General features: G+C 41.8%; 1 protein-coding gene across 9 annotated transcripts in view; it reads left to right on the top strand.

Annotated features, from left to right (window-relative positions):
* The window catches only part of LOC132492632 (transducin-like enhancer protein 4), a 152,681-nt gene that overhangs the window by 15,550 nt on the left and 112,491 nt on the right, over window positions 1-24,640 (top strand). For 6 of the 9 annotated variants that reach the window (XM_060102357.1, XM_060102359.1, XM_060102366.1 and 3 more), the window contains exon 5: window positions 18,727-18,789. The exons of the other annotated variants lie outside the window; for them this stretch is intronic. In XM_060102357.1, coding sequence (XP_059958340.1) covers window positions 18,727-18,789 — 63 coding nt within the window. The remainder of the gene's footprint in view (window positions 1-18,726; window positions 18,790-24,640) is intronic. 9 annotated transcript variants of the gene reach the window in all.

Here is a 24,640-nt window from a genome sequence, read left to right on the forward strand (position 1 = left end):
ATTGTGTGGTGCTATGAATGTGGGTGACTGTTCTAAAGGCTTTTGATTTGGGGGAGGATGTAGAACTGTTTGGGAGTTTGGCTTATTACCTCTAAGTATGTCTACTTTGGTTAACCTCAAAAAATATTATAGTTCACCTAAAGTGGCCAATAAAAAACATGGTGGCATTTCCACAGTTACTTGCTTAAGCAATTTTTGGCCAAGTTGGGGAAGACAGAGTGCCTGTTTGGGCTTTTTAATGGAAAAATTGTGTCCTGCACTATTCCAGAGTGTCCTTAAACTTTCTCCTTTATGTAGGTTCCAGGAATGTGGAGATGACAGCTCTACTTCCTTGTAAGCCTTCAAAATTTTTTTTAAGAATTGTTTACATTTTTGAGGTTTCAGATTTGGGAGACTGGGTCAGACATAGTACATTTATGTACAACAACCTTTTTAAACAGCAGCTCACTTGCAAATGCTTGATATGGCTGACCTTAGGAAGGAGACCCATTGTTAGGACATACTTTAACGAGATCTAAGCATAGCCAATAGGATTTTCTTAAAATCTAAGCAAGAATTTAGGATATTTTGCATCAGTTTAGGATGTATATAGAAAAAAATTTGGTAAGATCTTTGTTGGATTTGTATTGTGAGATGGTATTCATGCCAACTTCCCAAGATTTATAAATTCCACTTTTTCTTTGATATTTGATTTTACAGTTTGGTTGCATGCATTTGTCATTTTTGTTTGTTTGTTTGAAGCTCGTGCAAAAAATAAACTTTCTAAATTGAAATTTTTAGCTTCTCAAATTGAAATATTTAGAACTAGACCTACAGAGATTAAGATTATAACCTAAAGACTTAAACCTGAAAAAGAACTGAATCCTCATGAGGTTGTTTATTCTTCCTTCACTGGGAGAGTTGCATGGTTAGGAGTTGGTAGTGTTGGATACCTCAGATGGAAGGCAAAGGCTATGGTGGCTTACAATCGTTCATTCAGCAAATGCTAATTGACCTCAGACTTTGTGCAGGGTGCTTTGAGGGTTAGGGAGTTAGGGGAGGTAGAACTCTTGCCTCCATGGATTCTAATCTTTTAATGGCATTTGGACCAGTGTGAACAGTACATGGCAGTGTGTGGTGATGGCACACTAGTGACATAGGCAGAAGAGGAGGAAGTGTTTCTGGCTTGGAAGTGATTAAGAATCCTGTTACAGAGGATGTAGGGACATTTTAGTGAGACCTCAGAGGAGGTTGCTTCGGCAGGAAGAAAGGAAAGGGGAGGATTCCAAGTGGAAGGCACATAGACAGGAAAGTGTTGTCCATGTTCAGGTGGTGGTTACCATTTCCAGCTTGGTTGGTTGATAGAGGAGAGAATGGTTGAGGTGGTGGGTTTGGGAAGCATTATGGAAGGCCTTAAATGCTGGTTCTGTTACATGGGCTATTGAGGGAAAGCACAGGGAAGACAGTAGGGCAGGGACTATGTCGGTTTTGCTTATTTGCTCTATTCTCAGCAAGTAGCATGGGGCCTGGCAGCAAATGTTCAGTAAATGGTGGTTGAAATGATTTGAGTGGAGAGGCACATGAAGGAGAGAGGCTGGGTTGAAGAGGTGACATGTACTGGAAAGGAGGAACCCAAGTGACCCCCGCAGTTCATTGAATGAGGGGTGTGGAAATGAACAGATAAAGGCCTAAAACATTGACCTCTGCAGACTCTCAGAATCAAGGTACCATTACTAGAAAAAGAGACCTTGGAGGGGAAACTTGGTCTTGATTATGCTAGGGGATGAGGTGCCTAGGGAGGAGGAAGAGTGACACAAGGAAGAAGAGGGAAGGACAGGGAATTTGTTGCTTCTCCCTTGCCTTCATGTCAGCACCTTCCCTTCGTCTCCTGCCAAATCTGCTTTCTTACCAAGAACTTCAGGTATTCTTTTTCAGCAAGATTTGTATTTGTGCCTTAACTCTATACCCAGACCACAGTGGACTTTGCCAGACAGCCCTTTGTGGTCAGTGGTTTTAGGAACTTACCATTTTAAGGAAGGTGTTTGACCTTTGTGTCAGTGTATGAGAGAGATTTTCTTCATCATTTTGCTTGATTACTGCCATTACCTTTATATAGATATAATAGTGGGAGTTTGCAAATTATCTGATTTTGGCTTTTTTCCTTTTAACGTTTTTTTTTGACATTAAAAATAGGTACAGAATCCTTTAAATTATTCATCAGCTATGGAAATTCTGCTCCAGTCATCCTTTTCTTCTGTTGCTTTTTATTTTCTATCATTTGGCCAGCAACTGTGAATAGGTCAGTGAGTCTTTATCCTTTTTGTGTTGAGAAATTTTATGTAAACACGAGGCTGAGTCTGTAATTGTCTTGAGAAACTACTGTATTTCAATAATTACTCCCATTGTCCATTATGTATGAGCTATATACCAAAATTACAACGGATGCTTTAGTCAATGTGAATTACATGTGTGTGGTTAATTTTCTTTTTTTCCTAATGTGAGGCATATTCTGTATTTTAAACTTTTTCCTCCTTTAAGACACTTGTCTTAAGCTGCTGTAGTTGAGTGAGAACAACAGTGATAGTAAGGAAAGTTAAGTAAACATGAAATTAAAAAGGCCATAGAGTACATTTTGGTAAACCAAAATACTGCTTGGTGGCATAAAGCCACAGATCCATTCCAGAAAAAAAAAAAAAAAAAAACCATGCGGAAATGTGGTTTTGCTGTCTGTCATGCAGTCTGTCTCAACTGTCAGAAACATACGTTGCTTTATAGGGTATTTTTTTCAAGTCTGACCACAGCTTTTAATTTCCTTCACTCCACCCATACCTCCCACCTCACCCCCATGTATCTAGTGCTGATTTATGGGCATTTTAAATGTAATGACATCAACACCAAAAGGGTCAGCAGTTGTAGCAGAAGTTTGTTTTTGTTTTTGTTTTTTGCGGTACTCGGGCCTCTCACTGTTGTGGCCTCTCCCGTTGCGGAGCATAGGCTGTGGATGTGCAGGCTCAGGGGCCATGGCTCACGGGCCCAGCAGCTCTGCGGCATGTGGGATCTTCCCGGACCGGGGCACGAACCCGTCTCCCGTGCATCGGCAGGCGGACTCTCAACCACTGCGCCACCAGGGAAGCCCGTGGCAGAAGTTTTTTGTCTTAGGTATGCCAAGTATCACTTCTGTACTTTTGGACGCTTTTACCAGAACACAGCAATTGTCCATGTTTTTGGACTCTTTGATCTAAGTTAAATTGAGATCTTTTTTTTTTTTTTTTTTTTTTTTTTGCGGTATGCGGGCCTCTCACTGTTGCGGCCTCCCCCGTTGCGGAGCACAGGCTCCGGATGCGCAGGCTCAGCGGCCATGGCTCACGGGCCCAGCCGCTCCGCGGCATATGGGATCCTCCCAGACCGGGGCACGAACCCGTATCCCCTGCATCGGCAGGCGGACTCTCAACCACTTGCGCCACCAGGGAGGCCCAAATTGAGATCTTTAAAAGGTGGTTTTGGAATGCTTTTTTTTTTCTTTATTTTTCTTTCTTCTTTTTTTTCCCTAAAAAAATAGTATATTCACATTAAAGAGATTTTAGAAATAAATAAAGAAAAAGAGTCACCCACAATCCTGCCACTGTGACCTAGGCAGAAGCTGAAAGCTGACTCTTCACTGTGTCTCCACCAATGGTGTTGTGGCTGATGGAGAATTATGCCCGCTGCCACCCTCAGCATCGAAAAAAACTGGTCAAGGTTCAAGGGGTAATATGTAAAATAAACATAAGTATGTTTTGGTTTCATTTAAAGGTTTAAAAGTATAAAAAAGTATATACCAAAATGAAACCTTAGATCTTTAAAATTAGCTTGATTTATTGGTAACTTTACAGTTTCTTCAACATTTCTTTATGGGCAGCACAATCCTAAATATTTTTTAGATCTACTCCTATTTCAGCCACTAACTTCCTGTGATCTTGGTAAATCATCTAACTTTTCTGAGTCTCAGTTCCTCATCTATATCCATAAAACAAGGGAATAGGACTGGATCAGTATGTTTTATAAGGTGCTGGGTCCCGGGCTCCCCAGCCTGGGGCCTGGGCATCAGTATTTTTCTAAAAGTTCCAGGGGTGATTCTGATATGCAGCTGGGTTGAGAACCAGTGAACCAGAGCAGTGCTTCTCAGACTTTGATGTGCCTACAAATCACTGGGGGTCATGATAAAATCAGATTGTTACTGCAAGTCGGGAGTGGTACCTGATATTGTCCATTTCTGATGCCCCGTTGATGCCCATGCTTCTGGTCCACTGACCACGTTTTTAGTAGCAAGGAGCCAGAGACTCTCCAGAATCTCCAAAGTTTCTTCCAAATCTGTTATTTTTTATTTCCATGGTGTAGTTTTTGTAGTACATGGGAGTCTGTGTGCTGTTTGAATGAGACTCTCCACTTAGGGTGTCAAGATTGATAGGTAGTGTGGTATCTCTGCGTAACCTCTCTTTGCTTAAGTTCCAGACAAGCATCTTTGGAACAGTTCAGCACATGGAAGTAATTTTAATGGTATCTTGCTTAGGTAGCTTGGCTGAGCTCCAACTGATGTTTGGGCGTTGTTTCATTACTACAGAGATGAGGGGCACTTTTCATTTCTCCCCCTCTCTGCTCACTGAGACCCCAGTCTGATAGGTACTTATACTTTCAAATTCTGGCTCCTTTCTTCTCATCCTTCATGGCTGCCCTGCTCATATTGTCCTCTAATTCCTGAGCAATATTTTGGGTAAATGGGCAAACAGAATCATGAAGTAGTATATTTTGTTGTAATTTGGTTTCTCATGTTGGCACATTCTTTGCAGAAAAAGAAACAAGTTAAAGCAAGGAGAACTCCAATTTTGGAGTGTATTTTGTTGTGAAAGATGTGAAAGCATTCTTAAGCTGTAACATTTGTCATGCTTTAACCCTGTCATTTAGAAATAAGAATACGGTATATAATTGTGGTATTTTTGTTTGTTGTTGCACAGCATCAGACTAGGAGGCAGCATGATCTTGTGGGAAGACCCTGTGGCTGGGATGTCTGCAGAACTGATTTCTTAGACCATCACCTACCCCTTACATAGTTAAATGTTACTGTGGACACTTGTGTCTCTACACAAATCAGGCAGGGGATCAGGGAATGCTCCACTTATTGGAGCTGTGTTGGAGAGTTCTCTTGCGTTGAAGGAAAATATCTATCACCTAAACTACCAGGCAATGAGAAGTTATAGTTTGTATCATAGGAATGTTGCTCTGGAGCAGTGCTACTCAGTGTGGTCCATGGACTGGGGCAGGTCCGTGCACTATTTGCTAATGGTGGGTGTTATGGTAGGGAGCTTGTACCAGACTATAAATCAATGCACTACCCCCTTCATCAGGAATGTCTTTATTGTTGAAAAAACAAAACCGAGGAACAACAACCAAAACCTGTCTAGCTGAAGTAAACAGTAGTTGACTTAATTCTGGCATGAGCCCATTATCTTGCTGATGGATAACAGTTTGGGGACTGACTACTTTCAGTAGCACTGCTTTAGAATGTTTAATCAAAAGGTTTATCAGGGGGGCTTCCCTGGTGGCATAGTGGTTGAGAGTCCGCGTGCTGATGCAGGGGACACAGGTTCGTGCCCCGGTCTGGGAGGTTCCCACATGCCGTGGAGCGGCTGGGCCCGTGAGCCATGGCCGCTGGGCCTGCGCATCCGGAGCCTGTGCTCTGCAATGGGAGGGGCCACGGCGGTGGGAGGCCTGCGTACCAAAAAAAAAAAAAAAAAAAGGTTTATCAGGGTTGTTTTATAGATTAGGAATAGACAAATTGAAGTTCATAAAATGAAGGAAAGTGTAACCCCCAAAGTAAAAGCAAGTTAGGTGAAAGGTAAAATCAAGTTCGACGTGTGTAAAATATTAAGTCAAGGAGTTTGACACAGTCACAAGGAGGAAGCTGAGAGGCACCGCCTTCTGTGTTTTGTTTAATGCAAAACTCGTTTAAATTCTTCTGAGTACTTCTGACTTCTTAATTTAATAACTTGCTTTAGAGAGAAGTTTTGTTTTTCATTTTCACCATCTTCCTAATAGAAAGAATGTGTTTTCTGTAAGTCTCACTTAACTGTTACCTGTGGCCTTAAATTGCAAGAAGCTTTGAAGTTGAGCCTGACTTCCCCTCTCCCTCTCCTCCTCTGCCCCCAGCCTCCTATTCTTAACTCTTTACTACTGTATATAAAATTTACTGCATCCAGGGCAAGTATCTGTTTACCAAGAAAAGAGGAAGAGAGATCCTTTGCCAGTAGCGAAACATAAATACTGAGAATGTCTTTTCTGGGTCACAGTGCACGAAACTGGAGAAACAGCAAAGTTTCTGGGGCCAGGCCTTTGACCTCATTCCTCTTTTGCATCAGTTGGGAGGCACTGTCCTTTATTATTACTGTGCTGGTGAGCCTGTCCTCCCACCCCGCTTTAGATCTGCAGCCCTTCCCCCGTGTAGTATAAATTAGTGAGGGATGTCTTCTTAATTGAGAGAAGGGAAGAGCCCTAAGCTTCAATCAATACCTAACAATACAGCTACTCAATTTGTAGCACTATCTAATCTCAGTGTGTCTTAAACCAAACTGTGCTACTTACCTTAAGGGATTATATTAATAAGTCTACTCTCATAAATATTTCTGCCAGTGAGATGTGGGGCAGCATTGTTCTTCCCATTTCATGGTTGTAGAAATGGAGGCCCAAATCACTTAGGGTTTGCTTTAAAGTCATGGTTCTGCTGGGTTAGTAATTAGAGTTAACCTGGGATTTGGCACTGCACAGTTTATCATTCACAATATCTGGTGTGCTTTGCAGAATGTTCTGCCACTTAAGTCTGGATTCTTTCCTTGCCTTTCCATAACTGTCCCCCCAAGTAAACCTTGATATCAGCCTTGTGACTTCCCTATCTTAATGAATGGTAGTGCCATATCCAAGCTTTACATGTTGGATGGAATCGTGGATTCCTTACTTCCTTTCATTGTCCAAATCTATTGACATCACAGCATGCTGCTGATTCTCCCTGTGCAGCCTGTCTCCTTTCCTTGCCCTCCCCATCACTTCCCATCAGACCCTTGTTGTCATGCTGGGATGGCTGTGCTGGCCTCCTGGCTGACTGCCGTGTCTGCAGCCTTTGCCTTCTCTGCTCCCTTATCTGGGCTTATGGGAGCTCTGGGTACACTTCTGTATCTGTCTGTATTGGGTCATTCTTCAAGGGCCCTTCTCCACTCCAGGAAATCTAGCCAGTACTTCCAACAAGGCTCTCTCCTCTTCTTCTTTTCCCCTTTACCTGGGTGATCTTGACCACTCTGCTAAGTAGATGAATCCCCATTTTTTTCTGCAGCCTGGATCTTTCCTCTGAGACCATTGCATGTAACCAGGTCCTCCTTTCCCTTGAATGTCTCACAAGTACTTAAACTCAACATGTCCCCAGATGACATCCTTCCCCACAAGTCTGCTTGTGGTCCAGAGATCTTTATCTCAGGAAATGCCAGCAGCATCCACCCGATTTCTCAAGCCAGAAACCCAGAGGGAGGTTATGATTGCCTTTCCCTCTCGCTTATTAGCCACACCCAGTCAGTCTTCTGGTCTCTTGGAATCTATTCTCAGTTGCTCCTCCAGCTTTCTGATCATGGTGAATGGCTTAACCAGTTTACTCTTCTGTGGCTTTAATATGGGGACAGAAGTCATCCTCTTAAAATTGTTCTACACTTAAGTGAAATATCTGGCCCAGAGGTAACCATCCATGAACATTAGGATGCGGAGAATGATACTGATGACGGTCAGGAGTAGTACCTTTAGCCACCACATGGTGAGACATGGTGATGACTCTCACCATGAGTAATCTGGTTGTCTCCTAACTGGCCTAACCTGGGTGGAGATAATCCCAGTACGTTGGGTTCTTATGGATCTGCTTATTCAGCCTCATCTTGTCCCCTTTCACTTGTCCCATTTGTAGAATCTGAATGTCCCACGCTGTTGTAGCAGGCTGATCCTTTTTTGGAAAGTTCTTGTCCTTTCCCCTGCCGCTCTCTCCTTTGTCTAGCATACTCACTTCACCCTCAGTTACTCAGCGAAACAGTGTCTCCTGTTAAGCATTTAAAAATATCTTGCATTTTGTTTTTTTCCGTGTCTGTCTCATTTGTTAGATTATGGGCTCTATAAATCCTGTCTTGTTCCCCTACTCTTTTCTCAGAGGGTAACATAGTGCCTGGCAGTATAGAGACAAGTATTGAAAAACTGTGGAATTAATATGGCTAACATGATGGTGCTCTCTCCCCAGAGCCTCTGTAATGACTTCAGCAAGAAGGGGTTTCTTCCGCTCTCCCCCTTGCATTGCTCGGGCTCCTCTGTGTAACACCTAGGTACCACGTGCTGTCCGTTATTGTGTTTATTTCCATTTAGTCTTCCGCTATACTAGATTATAAAAACTTCAAAGGGTCCAGATTAATTTGGCATTTACCTTTGATTCTACCATAGCTCCTAGCTTAGAGTCGGAGTGAGTGAATGAGCTGATATCTGAAAATGTCTTGTTGAATTTCCTACGTTTGTGGTGCTATGGGGATTCATATTGTTCCTATTCTGAAATTATCTTTCATCCTCCGTCTTTCCTCTTGCGGTATGTTTTGTGGTTATAAATCTCTCCTGCCCTTCCACAGCCACTCATATACAATCAGTGGCAAGAAGCGGGTGGAGAGCAGAAATGCCCTGGAGTGTCTTGACCTCCTGTCTGGTATTTATCATAGCTTTCCTAGGAATTGTCCTTGATAGGTCCTTGCTGCCTTCCAAATAAAGTTCAAGCTCTCTAGTGTGTCATTACAAGACCTTCCACAGTATGACCCCTGTGAACCCTTTCTGTCCTTATTTTCCACTCTGTTTTTTCATTGCATGCATCCTGTGCTCCAGCTTGATGGCTTTCAATCCTGCCTGTACATTAGAATCACCTGGGGAGCTTTAAAATAAAATGCTGATGCGTGGGTTCTACCCTTGGAGAGTATGAGTTCATTGGCTTGGGGTGAGGCCTGGGCGTTGATGTTTGGGAAGGATCCACTACTAATGTTAGTGTAAAGCCAGGGCTGGAAACCATTGACCAGCTCAATGTTTCCCATGAAATATAATCTCCTCTAAGAGCTTTGAGAAGAAGGGGTTCCATAGTCAGAGAAGTTTGATTAGTACTGCATTTTTATGTACACTTTTTCAAAGATTTATTACATTGTCAATTGAGAGGCTGTGGGATGTCAGCAGGAAAAGAATCGTGTCTAACTTTGTTTAAGCTCTGCGAGGTCATCTGACCAAGGAGCGCTTTATGTATATAATACTTGTTAATGACATCTGCAGAACTTGGTATAGAACCTGCTTTGGGTGATGCTGCTTCCAGCCACATTTCAGCTTTTAAGTCGCTTCTTTGTTTGTCTTTCCTTGGTCATCTCATCCAAACCGTATCTCTTCCCTGCCCCAGGCTTTTCTCTTCAACCCTCCATTTTATCTTTTTCATAGCACCTTTCAGCATCTGAAATGCCTCTTCATATACGTGTATGTTTGTTTCTGTCTCCTTGCCCCTACAGTGTGAACTCCATGACAGCAGGGACTTATTCGTCTTGTTCACTCCTTTGTCTCCAGTCCCTGTGTCAGCACCTAAAGTAGGCCTGACAGATAGTAGGTGCCTGATAAATATTTGTTGACTGGACAGAAAGGCAGTGTTACGTTCGTGGTTTTGGCCTTTCCTAAGGTTCACATGTTGAAAATTTTTTAACTGCACAATAAAAAGCAGCTTGATACACATTTTAAAAGGAACTGGGAATACAGGAGCACAAATAGATGACAATAGTGTTGTACACCTTTAAATTTCTCAACTGCCTAATAAAGTATTAAAGAAGAAAACAAGCAGAAGTAGATGTGAGCCTGATGATAAGGAAAATGCTATTATTTTTCTGATTATAGAGAGCTCTTAGTCTGTGGTACGGGATTTCTTTTTTTAAATTTCTTAAGCAGCCTGTCACAGGCGGCTTCTCCCAGTGTATAGGAGTCGTACCTGTGTGAGTCACTAAAGAGTTTGGGTGAGGAATCAGCGAGTGATAGTGGACTTTTGTGGGGCATACACTGCACCCATGACAGAAAAACTCCACAGAAACAGGCAAGGATGTAGTATATTCTAAGTAAAGGCTTCCTAATTACTAGAACCCTCTTACAGTGAGCATATTCACACAGGTTTGTCTGGGGTTGTGGGGAGTGGATTTGCGTATCTAAGTCCATACATGGGATCCCATGAGTGTAGTGCTGCAGCAATTCCTGGACCTTGTTTGGAAGGGATTCCAGTGGCATATTCTCTCTAGGGGTCCTCATGCTGTGGCTGTGCCTGTCGCTCCCCAAGCCTGCCACTAAATGTCCAAGTTTTGAGCAGGGTTGATATGCCCGAGCTGGTCTGCACTTGGGCTCATGTGTGTAACCCCTGTGACCCACTACACCTGGAATTGTCAGGAATTGCTCTTCCTGTGAGACCTGTGAGGGGTGCTGGTCCCTGGCTAGGGCCTTCTCTTCAGCCGTTACTAATTCACTCTGGAGGTCCCGTTGGGGAGATTTATCATGACTCACCATACAAGGTGCCCTCCCAGTGTGCCTTCTAACAAATACCCCAATTCCAGTGGGTCAGGTGATCACAGTCTGGTGAATAATCTTGGGAAGGAGGTTGAGTGGCATCTCCTTTGCATATCTCAAATGATCTTTTAAAACGCACATCCTGCCATGGTTTCAGAATGGAAGCTTTAATCATTTACTTATCAGTCAAGAATTGTCCAGAGTGGATTTGCATTTCCTTTTGTGGCCCACTGTGATTACTTATTATCCTTTTTGAGCAGTATGGCATCCTAAATGCTAGAAAAGATGTTGTTGGAGAGGTAAGCAAACCAAATCAGTATAAGCAGGTCTTCTAGACAGGTATTCCTTTATGGTTGAAGTGCTGTAACTATTCCCAGACAGTCTTAGCGTGCTTGCAAATGATTTCAGGAGATTCCAACCACCGAACCTGGACTGCAGTTTCTTCTGGTCATTCAACAAATATTTTTGAGTGTCTTCTACATACCAGGACTGGGGTGTATAGACAAATCTATCCCTGCCCTCACTGAGCCTCCATTCTCTGTAACCGTGCTGCAGACCTAATGTTGGTCTGCAGACCCCGAGTGCTAGTGTCACTTTGGACTTTGTTAGAAGTGTAGACTCTTAGGCCCCACTCTAGGCTGGATTTTTAACCAGATTCCCAAGTGATTAGTATGCACACTAAAGTTTGAGAGGCACTACGGTAGTACATGTAAACAAAAACATAGGTGAGGTGATTTCAGGTGATTCTGAATGTTGTGAAGAAGACTGTAATGGGCTGGAGAGTGACAGGGAGAAGGAGCCCCAGCGGATGGTGAGTGAAGCTGTCTGAGAGGGGTCCTGTGGACTGAGACTGAAATGATGAGTAGGCAGTGAGCCATGACGTGGTCTGAGGGGGGTGGCTCCAGGCAGAGGGACTCTCCCTTACCCTTGCCAGGCTTTGGTCACCCCCATTTTTTGATGCCAGGGTCAGATCTCTGGCGGGCCCCGTGGATGCACTTGCCTGCTGTGCCAGGACCTGTATGGTAGGGCACATGTTTGGCAGGGCGGTATAAGTGCAAACAGCAGAAGAGCAAAACTTTGCTTTTGGAAAGAGCTGACTGTTTTATCAAACAGAGAAAACAGTTGAAGGGGATGGAAGGGTACCTTGGCAGTGATGGCTTCAAAGAGTTGACATTTTATATAATTGGGAGGAGGAAGAGGAAACCAATAGAGGTCATTCTAGAATTGAAAGGACAAGAGAAAAGGAAGTGCTGAGGAATATGGATATAGATGAAGATTTGTTGAAAAATGGAGATAAACAAGAAGGAAGTAGACAAGGAAGCCTTTAGCCCAACCTAAGAGTATAGACTGAAAAGTAGAGCATGGCTCTCAGTGTATGAAAGGTGGCTTGTTGCTTTCCTGGAGAATAGGTGTCCTTAATGAGAACTTGGTAAGACCCTTTATTGTTTTTGTTTTCTTTTTGGTTTTATTCCAATATTCAAGTTCCTCTGTTTTCAGATATTTCTCATGTACATTGAAATCATATACATCATTTTTGGGGAAACCAAGGTGAATATCTTCCCCTACTATGGGCACAAGGAATGTTTGTGCCCTCCAACCATTGCTAAGAATGAAAATGCTTAATTGTAAATCCTCATTCAAGGCACCTGTACATTTATGTCAGTGGGAAAGAGTAGGGCAGAAAAAAAAAAAAAAAGAAGAAAGTGATTCAGAGACAGGGAGAGAGAGAAGAGAAATCAGAAAATAGCTGTCAGGGCTTGCTGTGTGATGCACTGGCCCAGGAGTGCTGAGGAAATGAGCATGTGCAGAACCCTGAGTGTCTTGGTATTCGGTCATCAGGTTCTCTGACCAGCTCCACCTGGTTCTGAGGAGGCTGGGGGTTAAGTCCACCAGAGAAAGGCGTTTGCTTTCCCTACTCCAGACATCCCACTTTTCCCTCCCATCTTTTTTTCCATTTTCCTTGCCCCACCCCTCTGGTAGAGCTGAGTGTAACCTTACCATTGGTTCCAGTGTTTTTCAGACTTGAGAACCAAAATGATTTGACCTTGGGGTATTAACTGGATGTCTGTCAGGCAAAATGATTGTCATTCTCAACCGTGATAAAATATCACTCTTGACATTTGGAACAGTAGTTAAACACAATAACCGGAGCCCGGAAGATGTAGGTAGGATAATAGGCAAATATCTGGGAATTCCCTTAAAGACCTTCTAGAAAGCTCAAGAGGTGAGAGGAAGGGATCCTTTTTTCTAACCATTGCAAAAATGCTTCAGTAAAATACAGCTTCACCTTTGGGGATAGATGGAAATAGTTTCATGAAATGTAGGTATTCTGTGATACTCTTTGGGAAAGACATCATCCTGTGTGTTTCTACACTAGCACCATGAACAGTAGCACCTGAATATCTTGTTAGGACAAACAAGTGGGATACCTCAGTATATGCAGTTAATAACTGCATGCTGGGCACTTTAAAAGCACAGTTGGCATGCAGTAAAGTAGCATAAACATGAGTTCAAAACACAAAGCAGATTGACATTGCTTGAGATATTACAATCAGTACAATCATTACTTTAGTTAAACTCACCAGGGAGGGGGAGTGGATTAAAAAAACAAGGTTGAATATTGGCACTTTCATATCATTCAAGGTAATACTAATTGAGTACTCCGAGACAGTACCTCTTTATTGTTAGAGGAAGTGGGATGATGAGAGCTTTTACAGATTGTCTTAACACATTGCAAAAAAAAGTCTTAGTAGTTTGAATCAGTCCTTTAGGGAACTCATGGATGTCCTATTACATTGATTCTTAACAGTGTTACTACTTCATTTTATTGCTTTATTAAGCAGTATAAAATACTTTGTGCAAAATAATCACCTGTACCAAAATAACTTAGGCATCTGGTTTACCAGCTTGCTGGCAGTGCTTGACAATACCTTTGATCTAAATCTCTAAGCCTTATTCCAGTCTGGCTTTTTAAAAAAATACAAACAATTAATTTTATTTATTACATGTTCTTACCTCTTTTGTCAAGTTGAAATTTGATGACAAGATAAAAACTGAGTTGTCAGTTTAGAGAAATAGTACTACTTGAATATTTTTTCCTATGTGTAGTCTGGATTTTTATTAGTTGGGAAGAATTTCTCATTAGTCTTCTGACTTTTTCATCTATGGACAGGCAGGATCAGTTCCAGAAGTTGTACTGTTTCTCAGATAATTTGGAACAAATCAATAACAGATCAAGATTTTCGGATTGAAACAAAAAATTGCAGTCTTGGTTCTGTAGTGGTAAAAGGGGGTTGAAGGAGAAGGTTGCAAGATTTATTTGTACTTATTCCGAAAAGCATTTCAGAGAGAATAAGTGGGAATTTTTCTTCACTTTTTGGTGTTTAAATATAATAGATGGGTGTATGTTCTTGATAAAACACTTAATACAATAAATAGATTCATCTTAAAACATTTTTCTGGCAAAGAAACTGCTGTATAAGAACAAATCAGTTGTGAAATGTTATTCTTTTTTTTTTTTTTTTTGCGGTTCGCGGGCCTCTCACTGTTGTGGCCTCTCCCGTTGCGGAGCACAGGCTCCGGACGCGCAGGCTCAGCGGCCATGGCTCACGGGCCCAGCCGCTCCACGTCATGTGGGATCCTCCCGGACCGGGGCACGAACCCGTGTCCCCTGCATCGGCAGGTGGACTCTCAACCACTGCGCCACCAGGGAAGCCCTGAAATGGTTTCTTAGTAATGTTTTGTTACTGTTTTATTTCAACAATACTATATAGTAGTGTTGTTCCTATTTTGATGAGAGAACAAAAACGCAAACATTTGTTAAATAAACAATTGCTTTTGATACTTTGATAAAGGAATCTGTCCTTTCTCTCAAGTTTATTATGTCATTAAAATAAAATTTATTTTTTAAGGAAATCATAGGCAGAAATAATCAAAATAAAAATCAGATTTTTTATTACGACTATTTGAGGGGATGTAATTCAATAAAGGTGTAGGCTTAACTAATTTTTTGTCTTACTTAAATAACTAATTTGTTACAAGTAATAAAGAAAATATCCGATATTGTGTGCTTTAGTATTTGTTACTTTTTAATGAAGGGATTGAACTGTGGCATTCTTTTCAGTGTGTGACATTACTTTCCCATGATGCAAGGTAGTTAATAAATTTTGCAATGATTCTTGAGTTGGGGTGTGAAGAAAAAAGGGATAAATGGTTTTTCTCGCTGTTTCTCTGTTTCATCACTTAACTGGTCATGCTGCTAGTCCACTGGCCGTCACCACTTTGGGGTTGGTTAGTCTGTCAGCGTTCATGTGCCAGGTGTCAAGTGCATAACCAAGGGATTTCATAGAATGCCTTTTTTGTTAAGTTGCCTTTTTCTAAAAACTTCTGCCCAAACAGGTTTTTTGTTTTTTAAGTGGAATGGTCATTATTTTTATTGGTTCTTTTTATTGGAGGGTGGCATAAAGGAGGGACATTATAGAAGGAGGAAATAGAATGGTAGTGAATTGAGGGTAAGAAAATATTACGTGGGGGACTTTTTTCTTTTTCATGAATATATTGATGGATCGAAGAAAACGTAATAGAAGTGTCAAAATTGTTAATGTATTTAACAAACTATGGCTGCAAACACAATCATTTTGTTATATTTTGGCATGAACAATTGTTCTTTTATGGAGGCCATTAATCCTATTTTGGAATATCATGGGCATCTGAAGGCAATAGTTATAAGTTCCATAAAGCGTTGAATACCATGATAACATCCAGTAACCCTCAGAGCAGTATTTCAGAATCTCTGCCTGTTTAAATGGGCTGTGAATGTACTTGCTCAGGGATGCATGAGCCGCATCACCTATAAATTTGATTGGAAGCTACAGCACTGGCATAGGCTGATGGATAGCAGATTAGAGCCCTGATTAACCATGTGATTCGAAGACTGGGAAATATACTGTCTAAGCAAGATTCATCAGATGCAATCAGAATTTCAAGTGGTCAGATGAAATTCAAATGTATATTGTGGCTTTTCCTCCCCTGGTGCTTTTCCTCCTAGGTTGCCTCTTTTCCCCCTCTCTTTCCCCAAAGCTGAAAAATACTTCTTTGATGAATCTGCTCCTTACCCTAAAGCTGTCTGTCTGTTATTCATCAGAAAGCAGGTTGCAGTTCAGTGAGCAGAAGAAAAGATTTTAATAGAAGCTGTGCCAAGGGCTGTAATGCATCATTTTAGGGCCCTAATTACATTACAATGACAAATATCAGTGGTGACAACAGCAATAACCTACATCCTTTAATGGCTGTGCTGGAAAAGGAGTTTGGGCCCCAGCCATTAGATTAGACTCAGTTTCAAAACATAGGCCATTAGAAGTGTGTGTCCACAGTATTATTGGCTGATCGCTGAAGCCCAGTGGAAAGGCCTGTAAATAAATGATGCCTCCCTAAAGCTGGGTCCTGTGGGACAAAAGAGGCAAAATTAGATGCCCATGGAAGCAGCAGTGTTTCCGAGGCAACTTTAACTTTCAAAGTGAGGAATGACCTGCTTAATTTTATGAAATCACACACACACACATGCTACCCCCCTGCTGCCAATTAGCCTGACCAGGAAAATCCGTTGATGTGACAACTTAAAGAAATTAAGAAGTCTTTTAGACAAAAGGAGACCTTTAAAGAAAAAGTTTGGCAGGTTTCTACCCCCTTTTTTCTGTTATGTATGTATCTTAACATACATGAATCAATAAAACGACTTTTTGGCTTTTCTACATTTATTTTTAAGGAAATGTAGATTTTTTTCCATAAGTTGCTCAGACTTAACATGGCCTAGGCCCCACATTAAAGGAGACAAATAAGTACCTCTTGGTCTTTATTTTGACAGATGAGTGAGTTTCCTTAGGGTAGTTTTTGTTGCCTGGGTTATGTAGGCAAACTAGAGAGCTCAGTTTTCTTATGTGCCCACACATTTTTCAACCCTCCTAGCAAGGGACTATTTTATTTATGTAAACAACATAATGAGGAAAATATGCTTGGCAGATGGTTCTAAGCATTAGAATCATCAGTTTGGTTTGCCCCAAAGTATCTCATTATCTTTTATTCTCTCCCCCTCCACCTCTGCCTACAAAAAGCTTAACAACCAAATGCCTCCGAGACTAGTGCTTTCAGTCTGGTGCATGCTGCTCTATTTTCTCAGCTCGCACTGGAATTTCACCCTGTAACCACTGTGGTATGTTCGGTCCAGGTGGAGAGTGGTTTGGTGATTCCCATTGCAGCTTTTCATGGTGGTTTAAGCATTCTTAAAGGGTAGCTAAATGCTCCACGGGGCCAGGGCAGTAAATTAAATCAGGTCAGCACAGTTGGGTCCTTATTCACTGCTGCTTATTGGTACTGGGTTTTTGTCCATCCTGTTAGGAATGCAGGCTGGAAGGGAAAGCTTATGTTTGAAACTTCATGGTGAATTTGTGTTTTCTCTTGGCTGGCAAAGTTTTTAAGGTGCTGGTATTTAAAAGATTGCATAGCCACAAAGTCAAAAGGGTTGCTGATGAAAGAAGGAAATAGATTGTGCAAGTGGAGTGTCGCTGTCATTCTGGTATGACTTGGCAAGAAAAGGAGAATTTTTGTCCTCCTATAAAATGAGGAACTGACCCTGGATGGAATTTACATTAAGAATGTCTCAGGAATAGTAATTGCTTTATGTTTTCTGTCTCCCATCACTTCTTGCCTCTCCTTTTCCCCACTCCATCATTAAAAAATAAGCTGTTTTGATGGATGTTAACTGAACTTACTGCAGTAATCATTTCACAGTATATATGTAAGTCAAATCATTACGCTGTATACCTTAACCTTATAGAGTGCCATATGTCAATTATATCCCAATAAAACTGGAAAAAAGTTTTTTTGTGTATATGCGTGTAAAAACCTTGTTGTCTACATGTCACGTACTAAAGTATATAAGGAGCTATCTGATGATGTAAATTAAGGTGAAGATCAGTGAAGTTCTGGGTAGCTTTTTTTTTTTGCGGTACGCAGGCCTCTCACTGTTGTGGCCTCTCCCATTGCAGAGCACAGGCTCCGGACGCGCAGGCTCAGCGGCCATGGCTCACGGGCCCAGCCGCTCCGCGGCATGTGGGATCTTCCCGGACCAGGGCACGAACCTCGTGTCCCCTGCATCGGCAGGTGGACTCTCAACCATTGCACCACCAGGGAAGCCCCTGGTTAGCTTTTTAAAGAAAACGTAGTGGTGGCGTTTCATTTTTTTTTTTTTTAACTTTCTGTAGAATCCTATTTGTCTAAAATTTGAACACTTACCAAATTAATAGAGAATAAGCTCTATTATCTGACATTATTGGGACTTTTGCACATCTATAGTACAGTGGTAATTAATGTTCCCAAGGTTAGTCACCATATATAAATAATTGCTTTCTGCTAAGTATAGGAGGATTTTAGCATGTTCTAAACCTCTGCACACTGAAAACCCTGGTGGGACACATTTGGAAATTTTAATGATTGACAAAACCATGCCAACAATTTATAACTCTTATAAATTTATAAAATTTGTTGGGAAATTTCTAAATTTCCCAACAGTTTATAACTAAGGATCTGAAGTAGTCAGCTCACCTAAGTTGGTTGGGTGCTGTTCTTTAAGGAGGTTGGGGACTTGCTCATGAAATCTCAGTGCCTGTGTTTAAAGCAAAGGCTGCAAATGTCGAACTCCAGTGAGTTATTAGGTGAGGGAAGTTGGGGTGTAGGGAAGAATGTATCTTTACCATCTAAATTTAAAACACGCAAGGTTTTATGCAAAACCACATTAGAATGAACAAGGGTCCCGTTGAAGGCTTCTGAAAACAGATTTCCAGTCGTGAGAATTAAATTCCTTTCTATGTTGTCCTGGTGCTTGAAGGCTGACTTTTTGAGACGAATGCTGGTTAATAAATGATGCTATTAATGCGGCACTGTTGTCACACTGCCTCCTTTTAATGGGCTTGCTGATGAGAGTTTTCCTCTTCCTTAGGACATCCGCCCGCCAGAATATAAAGTGTGTTTTAATATCATCCTGTTAATATCTCGGGAATTTGTAACCAGCTGACTGTTCTCTTTATTGCTTTCCTTTCCTTTTTTTTTTTTTTTTTTTTTCCTTTTCTTTTCTTTTCTTTGCAGGCAGAGATTGTCAAGAGGCTGAATGCTATCTGTGCACAAGTCATTCCTTTCCTGTCCCAAGAGGTAAGGCGGTTGGTTTCAAGCATTGGGCTGGAAGGTACCATTTTAGTGGTTTTGCAGATAAAACTGACTCCTTGGCCTTGTCTGTCTCTTGGTGTTTGTATTGCCCATTTCTAAGATACAGTGTTCGCATTCCAACTTCTACACCTTATTAACATTCAGTGGAATATAATTGTGTTTATACAATGGAGTATTTTCTAATGTGCTAAGCAAAATTCAGTTGTTAAATCTTTTGCTGTCATTGGACTATGTAGTGTTGCTCAGAATTATGACTTTGTCATAATGGCATCTAATAGGGGAGATTGAAAAATTGCCCAGAAGACAAGAACTTGTTCTATACTCTTGTCACTGGGCATTAAGAGTTGCCAGAAGATATATCAAACAGAAAGCCTTTACATAGTAAACAAACTGATGTAACTTTTGGCTAGCAACTTCTTAAAAGTTACTTCTTATTACCTGATGAAGTCTTTATATTGTGGGTGCATTTGGGAAAAAACACAGAAGATGGACTCAGTGGACTCATTTCTCCGAGTACCATGGACTTCACGCCTCGCCAAGCCCCCACGTGCAGCTCACTTTGCTTTCTTCTGCTCCCACTAGTGGAAGTGTGCACGCTGCCCACAGGTGCATACATGGTGGAATGAGGAGGTGCAAGTGAATGGTGGCTTTTTTTTTTTTTTTTTTTTTTCCTCCTCTGCTTGCTTGCTAGCTTGCCTGCTTGCTTGCTTTTAGTAGTTACAAAGTTCAGGTGCACCAGCTGGAGAGAGAGTTTTTGCTTCTGGACTACTGAATCCTTCCTTCATTTGCTCAGGTAAGATAAGCTGTGAGAAGGAAGAAGCTAATAAATGGAATAGCTACACGTCTTGCAGCCACAGTGCTTGATGTTGTGGGCTGGAAGGCACCAAGGCACTTCCCTCCTTCCCTTCAGTTGTGTCACTGCTTTTCAGGGGAACAGTTCACCCGCCTGCCTGCCAGTGGGCATGTGCTGAGGTTAGCATGCAGCCGATATTTGAGCGTTCATGTGTGTTACAGATATGTGGATCCCTATCTGCCTTCTTACTTGGTCTGAGCTGGGTTAGACCTCAGTAACCATGAGGAACTTTCATGGGAATATATCCTTTGGGGGCGCTCATATTCACAAACCATGGACCTAAGTTAATATCCTGAACTCAAACGCTCTTCTGGATCACAAACAACAAAGGATGTCTTTCTCGTCCTTTAGCTGTGACCACAAAACCACCACCCACTATATTCCCATTTACCTATTTCTACTCAGGATTTGCTTGTTGACTAGATCACATGGAGTGCTGAAGGAGGGTCAAGGGGCCTGTTTGCATTTCTTTAGGAAGTCTGGCTGCCCTTTGCCTGATCCAGACCAGCGTGTATTTCTTCTTACTTTAAGCAGCTCTGCTTTATGGAGGTGGTGAATGGGAAGAATGTGTAACCCATCATCCTGTGACCAGGCTGAGATGTTGTTCCCCAAGGCAGAGGGAAAAGTTTGAATTTTCCCTGGGGTGGTATTAGATTTTAGGCTTCTGAAGACACAGACTCCTACACATAATCACCAGTACAGCTTATTCCCATGGCATTTTTGCAGGATCTGTGGCGTTATGTTCAGATGTGGGAGGAGATCTTGGGGTGTTGGTGGAGCTAGCTGATTTGCCAGTAGGTCGTTTTCCCACATGAGTTCTGTTGTTTGTGTGAGCAGGCCCGGTAGGAACAGCCTATGTAATGGTAGTGGTGCTGAGCAAGACTGGACTGGAATGAATTGGCTAAGGAAGTCGTACCCTGTAGAGGAAAGCCGTGGGGAGATACTGGCAACTCCTTTTCTGCCTTAAGCTGGGAGGATAGGCATCATAATCTCACTACTTACTGTTTATTTCCCCAATACTTTTGACATTTCTTGGTTGAAATCCTTGACATGTGTAATGGAGATGACCTGTGTCATGGTTTTCTAAATCCTGATGCTGTGTATATCTTTTCTTCTGCTTGCTTTGGATTTAATTGGCTCTTCTATTTTTTAGTTTCCTAAGGTGTGTGTGTACCTTTTAATGTGTGGGCAGCAGACATGTTTGTTGCCATCCAGTCCGGGCCTCTCGGATGTTTTGTGTCTGAACGCTGCCTACCTTGTTTCCTCTTTTGGGCATTCTGTGAGCATCGCACTACTTGCCTCTACCCTGAGGCAGATGGAGTGTAATCTGGAGCGAGGGCAGGAGGCAGGTTATTAGAGGAAGATGAATTCTATTTCCTGTCTCTTCAGAGACATGCAAAATCACTGTTGCATGGCTGCAAGCGTCACTTGGTGCTAGGACTGAAGGCTCTTAATCTGATCTTTTAACGCTGGCTCTCTGTGTGACCGTCTCACTGCCAGAAGGGCAGCTGCGGCATTAGAATTTATTTCAAAATATTTTTATTTAAAAAGTAAATGATTGTATTTAGAAAAAAGAAAAACACTTCCTGAAGACTAGTGCATAAGCTACAGGACAGTGGTTGGAGGGGTTTTTTGGAGTTTGGCAGGAACAAGAAGTAAATTTACAGAGATCTAGATAAGTCTATTTTTAATTTAGCTCCCGTGTGCTGACTAATGTACCTGCTTAATATTGCTTGTGTCTAGTGTACCACAGTTTCTAAAATTAAAAAAATATGTACTGAATGACAGCTGTTGAATAAATTTAGTGTTAACTGCAAGACATTTTTGGGGGAAGTAAGTTGTATAATTGTAGCTCAAGGACTCGAAGTGTGTCTATGTATGTAACATCAGAAAAAAGTATTTTCCTATTAGATTTCACCAAAACACTTAAAAAAATGATAGCCAATATCTATTTTAGTGATGTGCGTATTGCACGTGTGTACAGCTACTTCCAAAGTTCCAGGCATTAAACAAAGATATTGCCAACTCTTTTCATTAAGTGAGTAATTGTCACTTACAGTTCTTAAAATTTCACAGGAGCCTTAAAATCAGGATTTAGAGAAACGTAGTGAGTGAGTCCTCACCTGTCTGAAGCTGTTCTTTTCTCCCACTTTCTTTTGGCTTCTAGGGATGGGTAAGACTTTTCGGAATTCTGCTGCCCTCAGATTTCTTCTGTAAAAGGCGAATCTCAAAGCAGTAAATGGGAAGTTCTTCTCTGTCTCACTTCAGGTCTCATTTGCTGAGGAGGAACTATAACCAACTTCCTGTTGGCAGTTCCCTAAGCAAGAGATGGCCAGGGATGATGACAGTCACATCTGGGTCGAGTCCTGGCTTCCCTGTTACAAAGTGCATGGCTTACTATAACCTAGTTAAGCTGGGTGACCTTTAGCAAGTGATTTGCCTCTTTAAGCCTCAGTTTCCTCATCTGTAGGATGAAGTTAATAATAGCATGGAACGCATATGATTGCTGTGAGGATTCCCTGGGATTGTCTGGTGCAGCTTAGCACATAGTAATGAGTGGCTCCTGAGGCTGACTGGCAGTAGTACTAGCTGCAGCAGCAGCTGAGAAGCCCAGAGTTCCCTTCTGAGAGGACCTGGAGCCAGCCCTCCCTCCCCTTTCTAGTCATTGCCCTTTGGAAGAGTGTGTATTGTTTATCTTCCTCTCTGATGTGCTTATAGGGGGAAAAAGTATCAATTAAAACAACCCAGGGCTGTGACCTAGCTAAAAATCTCCATGAGGCATATTAGGTAGCCTCAAGGGTGATTCTCTTCTAGCTCCCAAAATTAATTTTCCAATTTAGCAAACGCCCGTCTCTCCCCAGCCAGCAAGCAAAGATCCAAAACATGACAACTCTTCAAGGTGTTCACGCTGTAGAGTTCGCCTCAGAAGACACGGTGATTTTGGATGGGGTCTGTGTTCTACACACATTGTGATCTAGAAAAACAAATTTCTCAGTCTAGTTGGGGGACTGGCTGTTTTCAAAATACCTGGTGGCTTAGTTGGAGTTAGTTTTGTTTTTACAAGTAGTTTCTGTGGATGGGCTCTCTATCAGCGATTTCAGGATATAGCGTGTAGACGCTTAGATCTTAGTGAGCACTCAGCAGAATTGAAGGATGCCAGTAAGTACTGACTTATCTCCAGTGCCCCCCCAGCCCCCCTTTCCAGGAACATACCTTTAGGGCGATTCTAATGTAGATTGAAAACTATGCACCACTTGTTAAACCCTGGCAGCAAGGCACAGTGTTCCTGCTAACTTGGAATCAGACCAGCTCTGCATCTTACTGGCTTTATATTGGGAGAGTTGATCTCTGAGTTGTAATACTCCTGTAGATGGTGAGAGTAACCCCATTTTTACAATGTGTACTATATGTATTAAAATGTAAAGCACTTCGGATAGTAAATGCCAGTTTTTGTTGTCGTTGTTTTTAACCTTTTCTGGGAAATGAATTTTATTCCAGCTTATTTTGGGCCCCAAGACATTTGGAGAGGGGGGAGGGACTCGGTAAAAAACTGGGAAGAGTTGAAGGTAATATTTGTGAATGGACGGGCTGGCTGGCGGTCTTCCTGTGAAATAAGCTAGGCTCGCAGCTCCAGGGGCTGCTTGCAACAGTGGGTGGTTAGCTCCACACAGGTGATCTTTCAGAAGGGCAGGAATATTTTATTTTTTTGGAAAGCCTCTGAGTATTGTCTTATCCTGTTAGATTAAGCATTAACTAAATGTTGGGCACTAGCTGAGGATCTTACTTAGAGGACAGTTGTGCTTTTTGTACTTTTTTCCCCTTGGGTTATAAAATAGTTTATTTTTGAGATGGGCAGGGTATGGTTTGTGGTGACTAACAAGGTTTTCTTAAGACGTTTGAGAACTTCAAACCCCTAATAGGCTGTAGGTCAGTAATGTATTACATGATGGTGACGTATTGCGTGATAATTTGAAGTCTTCTTTCCTCAGAGTACCATCTGTATTTTTCAGAAACTTGTTGCTCCCCTAACAAGGAGCAGAGTTCATTGGAAGAGTTATGTTATGTGTGAGGCAGTGTGAAAAGAGCCTGAGGTTAGGCAGACTTGGGACCAACTCCTGGCTTAGCCACTTGCTTCTTTTATCATGTTGAACACAATACTTTATTTTTCTGGGCTGCAGTTTCCTCATCTGAAAAATGGGATACCTGCACTATAGGGTTGTTATATGAGGACTAGTGATAATGTGAAAGACCTAGCTGGGTATTAGGCTGCTTTAACAGAGATGAAAGGAACAGTGGTTTAGGCAAAATAAAAGTTTGTTTTTCTCCCACATAACAGTTTGCATAGAAGCAGCTGTAGCTAATTTGGTGACTCCACGATGTTGTAAACTCAAGTTCCTTATATATTGATGTTCATCGTCCCCAGCATCACCATGTCCTGCCCCAGCCAGCTGGAAGGACGAGAGAACTTGTGCTTTTTCTTTTAAGGTCATGGTGTGGATGATGCTCACATTGTTTGCTCACTTTGCAGTGGCCAGTGCCTAGTTACTTGCCCATAGCTAGCTGCAAGGGAGACTCGGAAATGTAGTCTTAGTTGAGTATGCCCACCTAAAACTTAAACTAATGTCAAGAGAAGGGATATCAAGGGACAGCTAGCAATTGCTTCTAGACACAGTGCTGTGCACAAAATAAAGATAGTGAGCATTATTATTATTACCAGTGTTGATTTGAAGGGAAGTCACACTGACCCAGTGGTGTATCTTTATGTGACAAACTCTAGCTCTGACTATATAATCAGCACAACTTGTATTTTAATCTATCACATAAAATATAAAATAATGCAAAGTTCTTGTTATAGAAGTCTCCTCCAAGGTCTGAATTGTAGGGAAAAAGAATCACCCATCAGGCATTCTTTATCATTCATACATGCACGGGGGTGAAAAGGAACCCCCATGAACAGTGATAGGCCCTGTGGGCCATCTAGGT

The sequence above is a fragment of the Mesoplodon densirostris genome, chromosome 6 (genome assembly GCF_025265405.1).
Source record: "Mesoplodon densirostris isolate mMesDen1 chromosome 6, mMesDen1 primary haplotype, whole genome shotgun sequence".
NCBI classification, from domain to species: domain Eukaryota; kingdom Metazoa; phylum Chordata; class Mammalia; order Artiodactyla; family Ziphiidae; genus Mesoplodon; species Mesoplodon densirostris.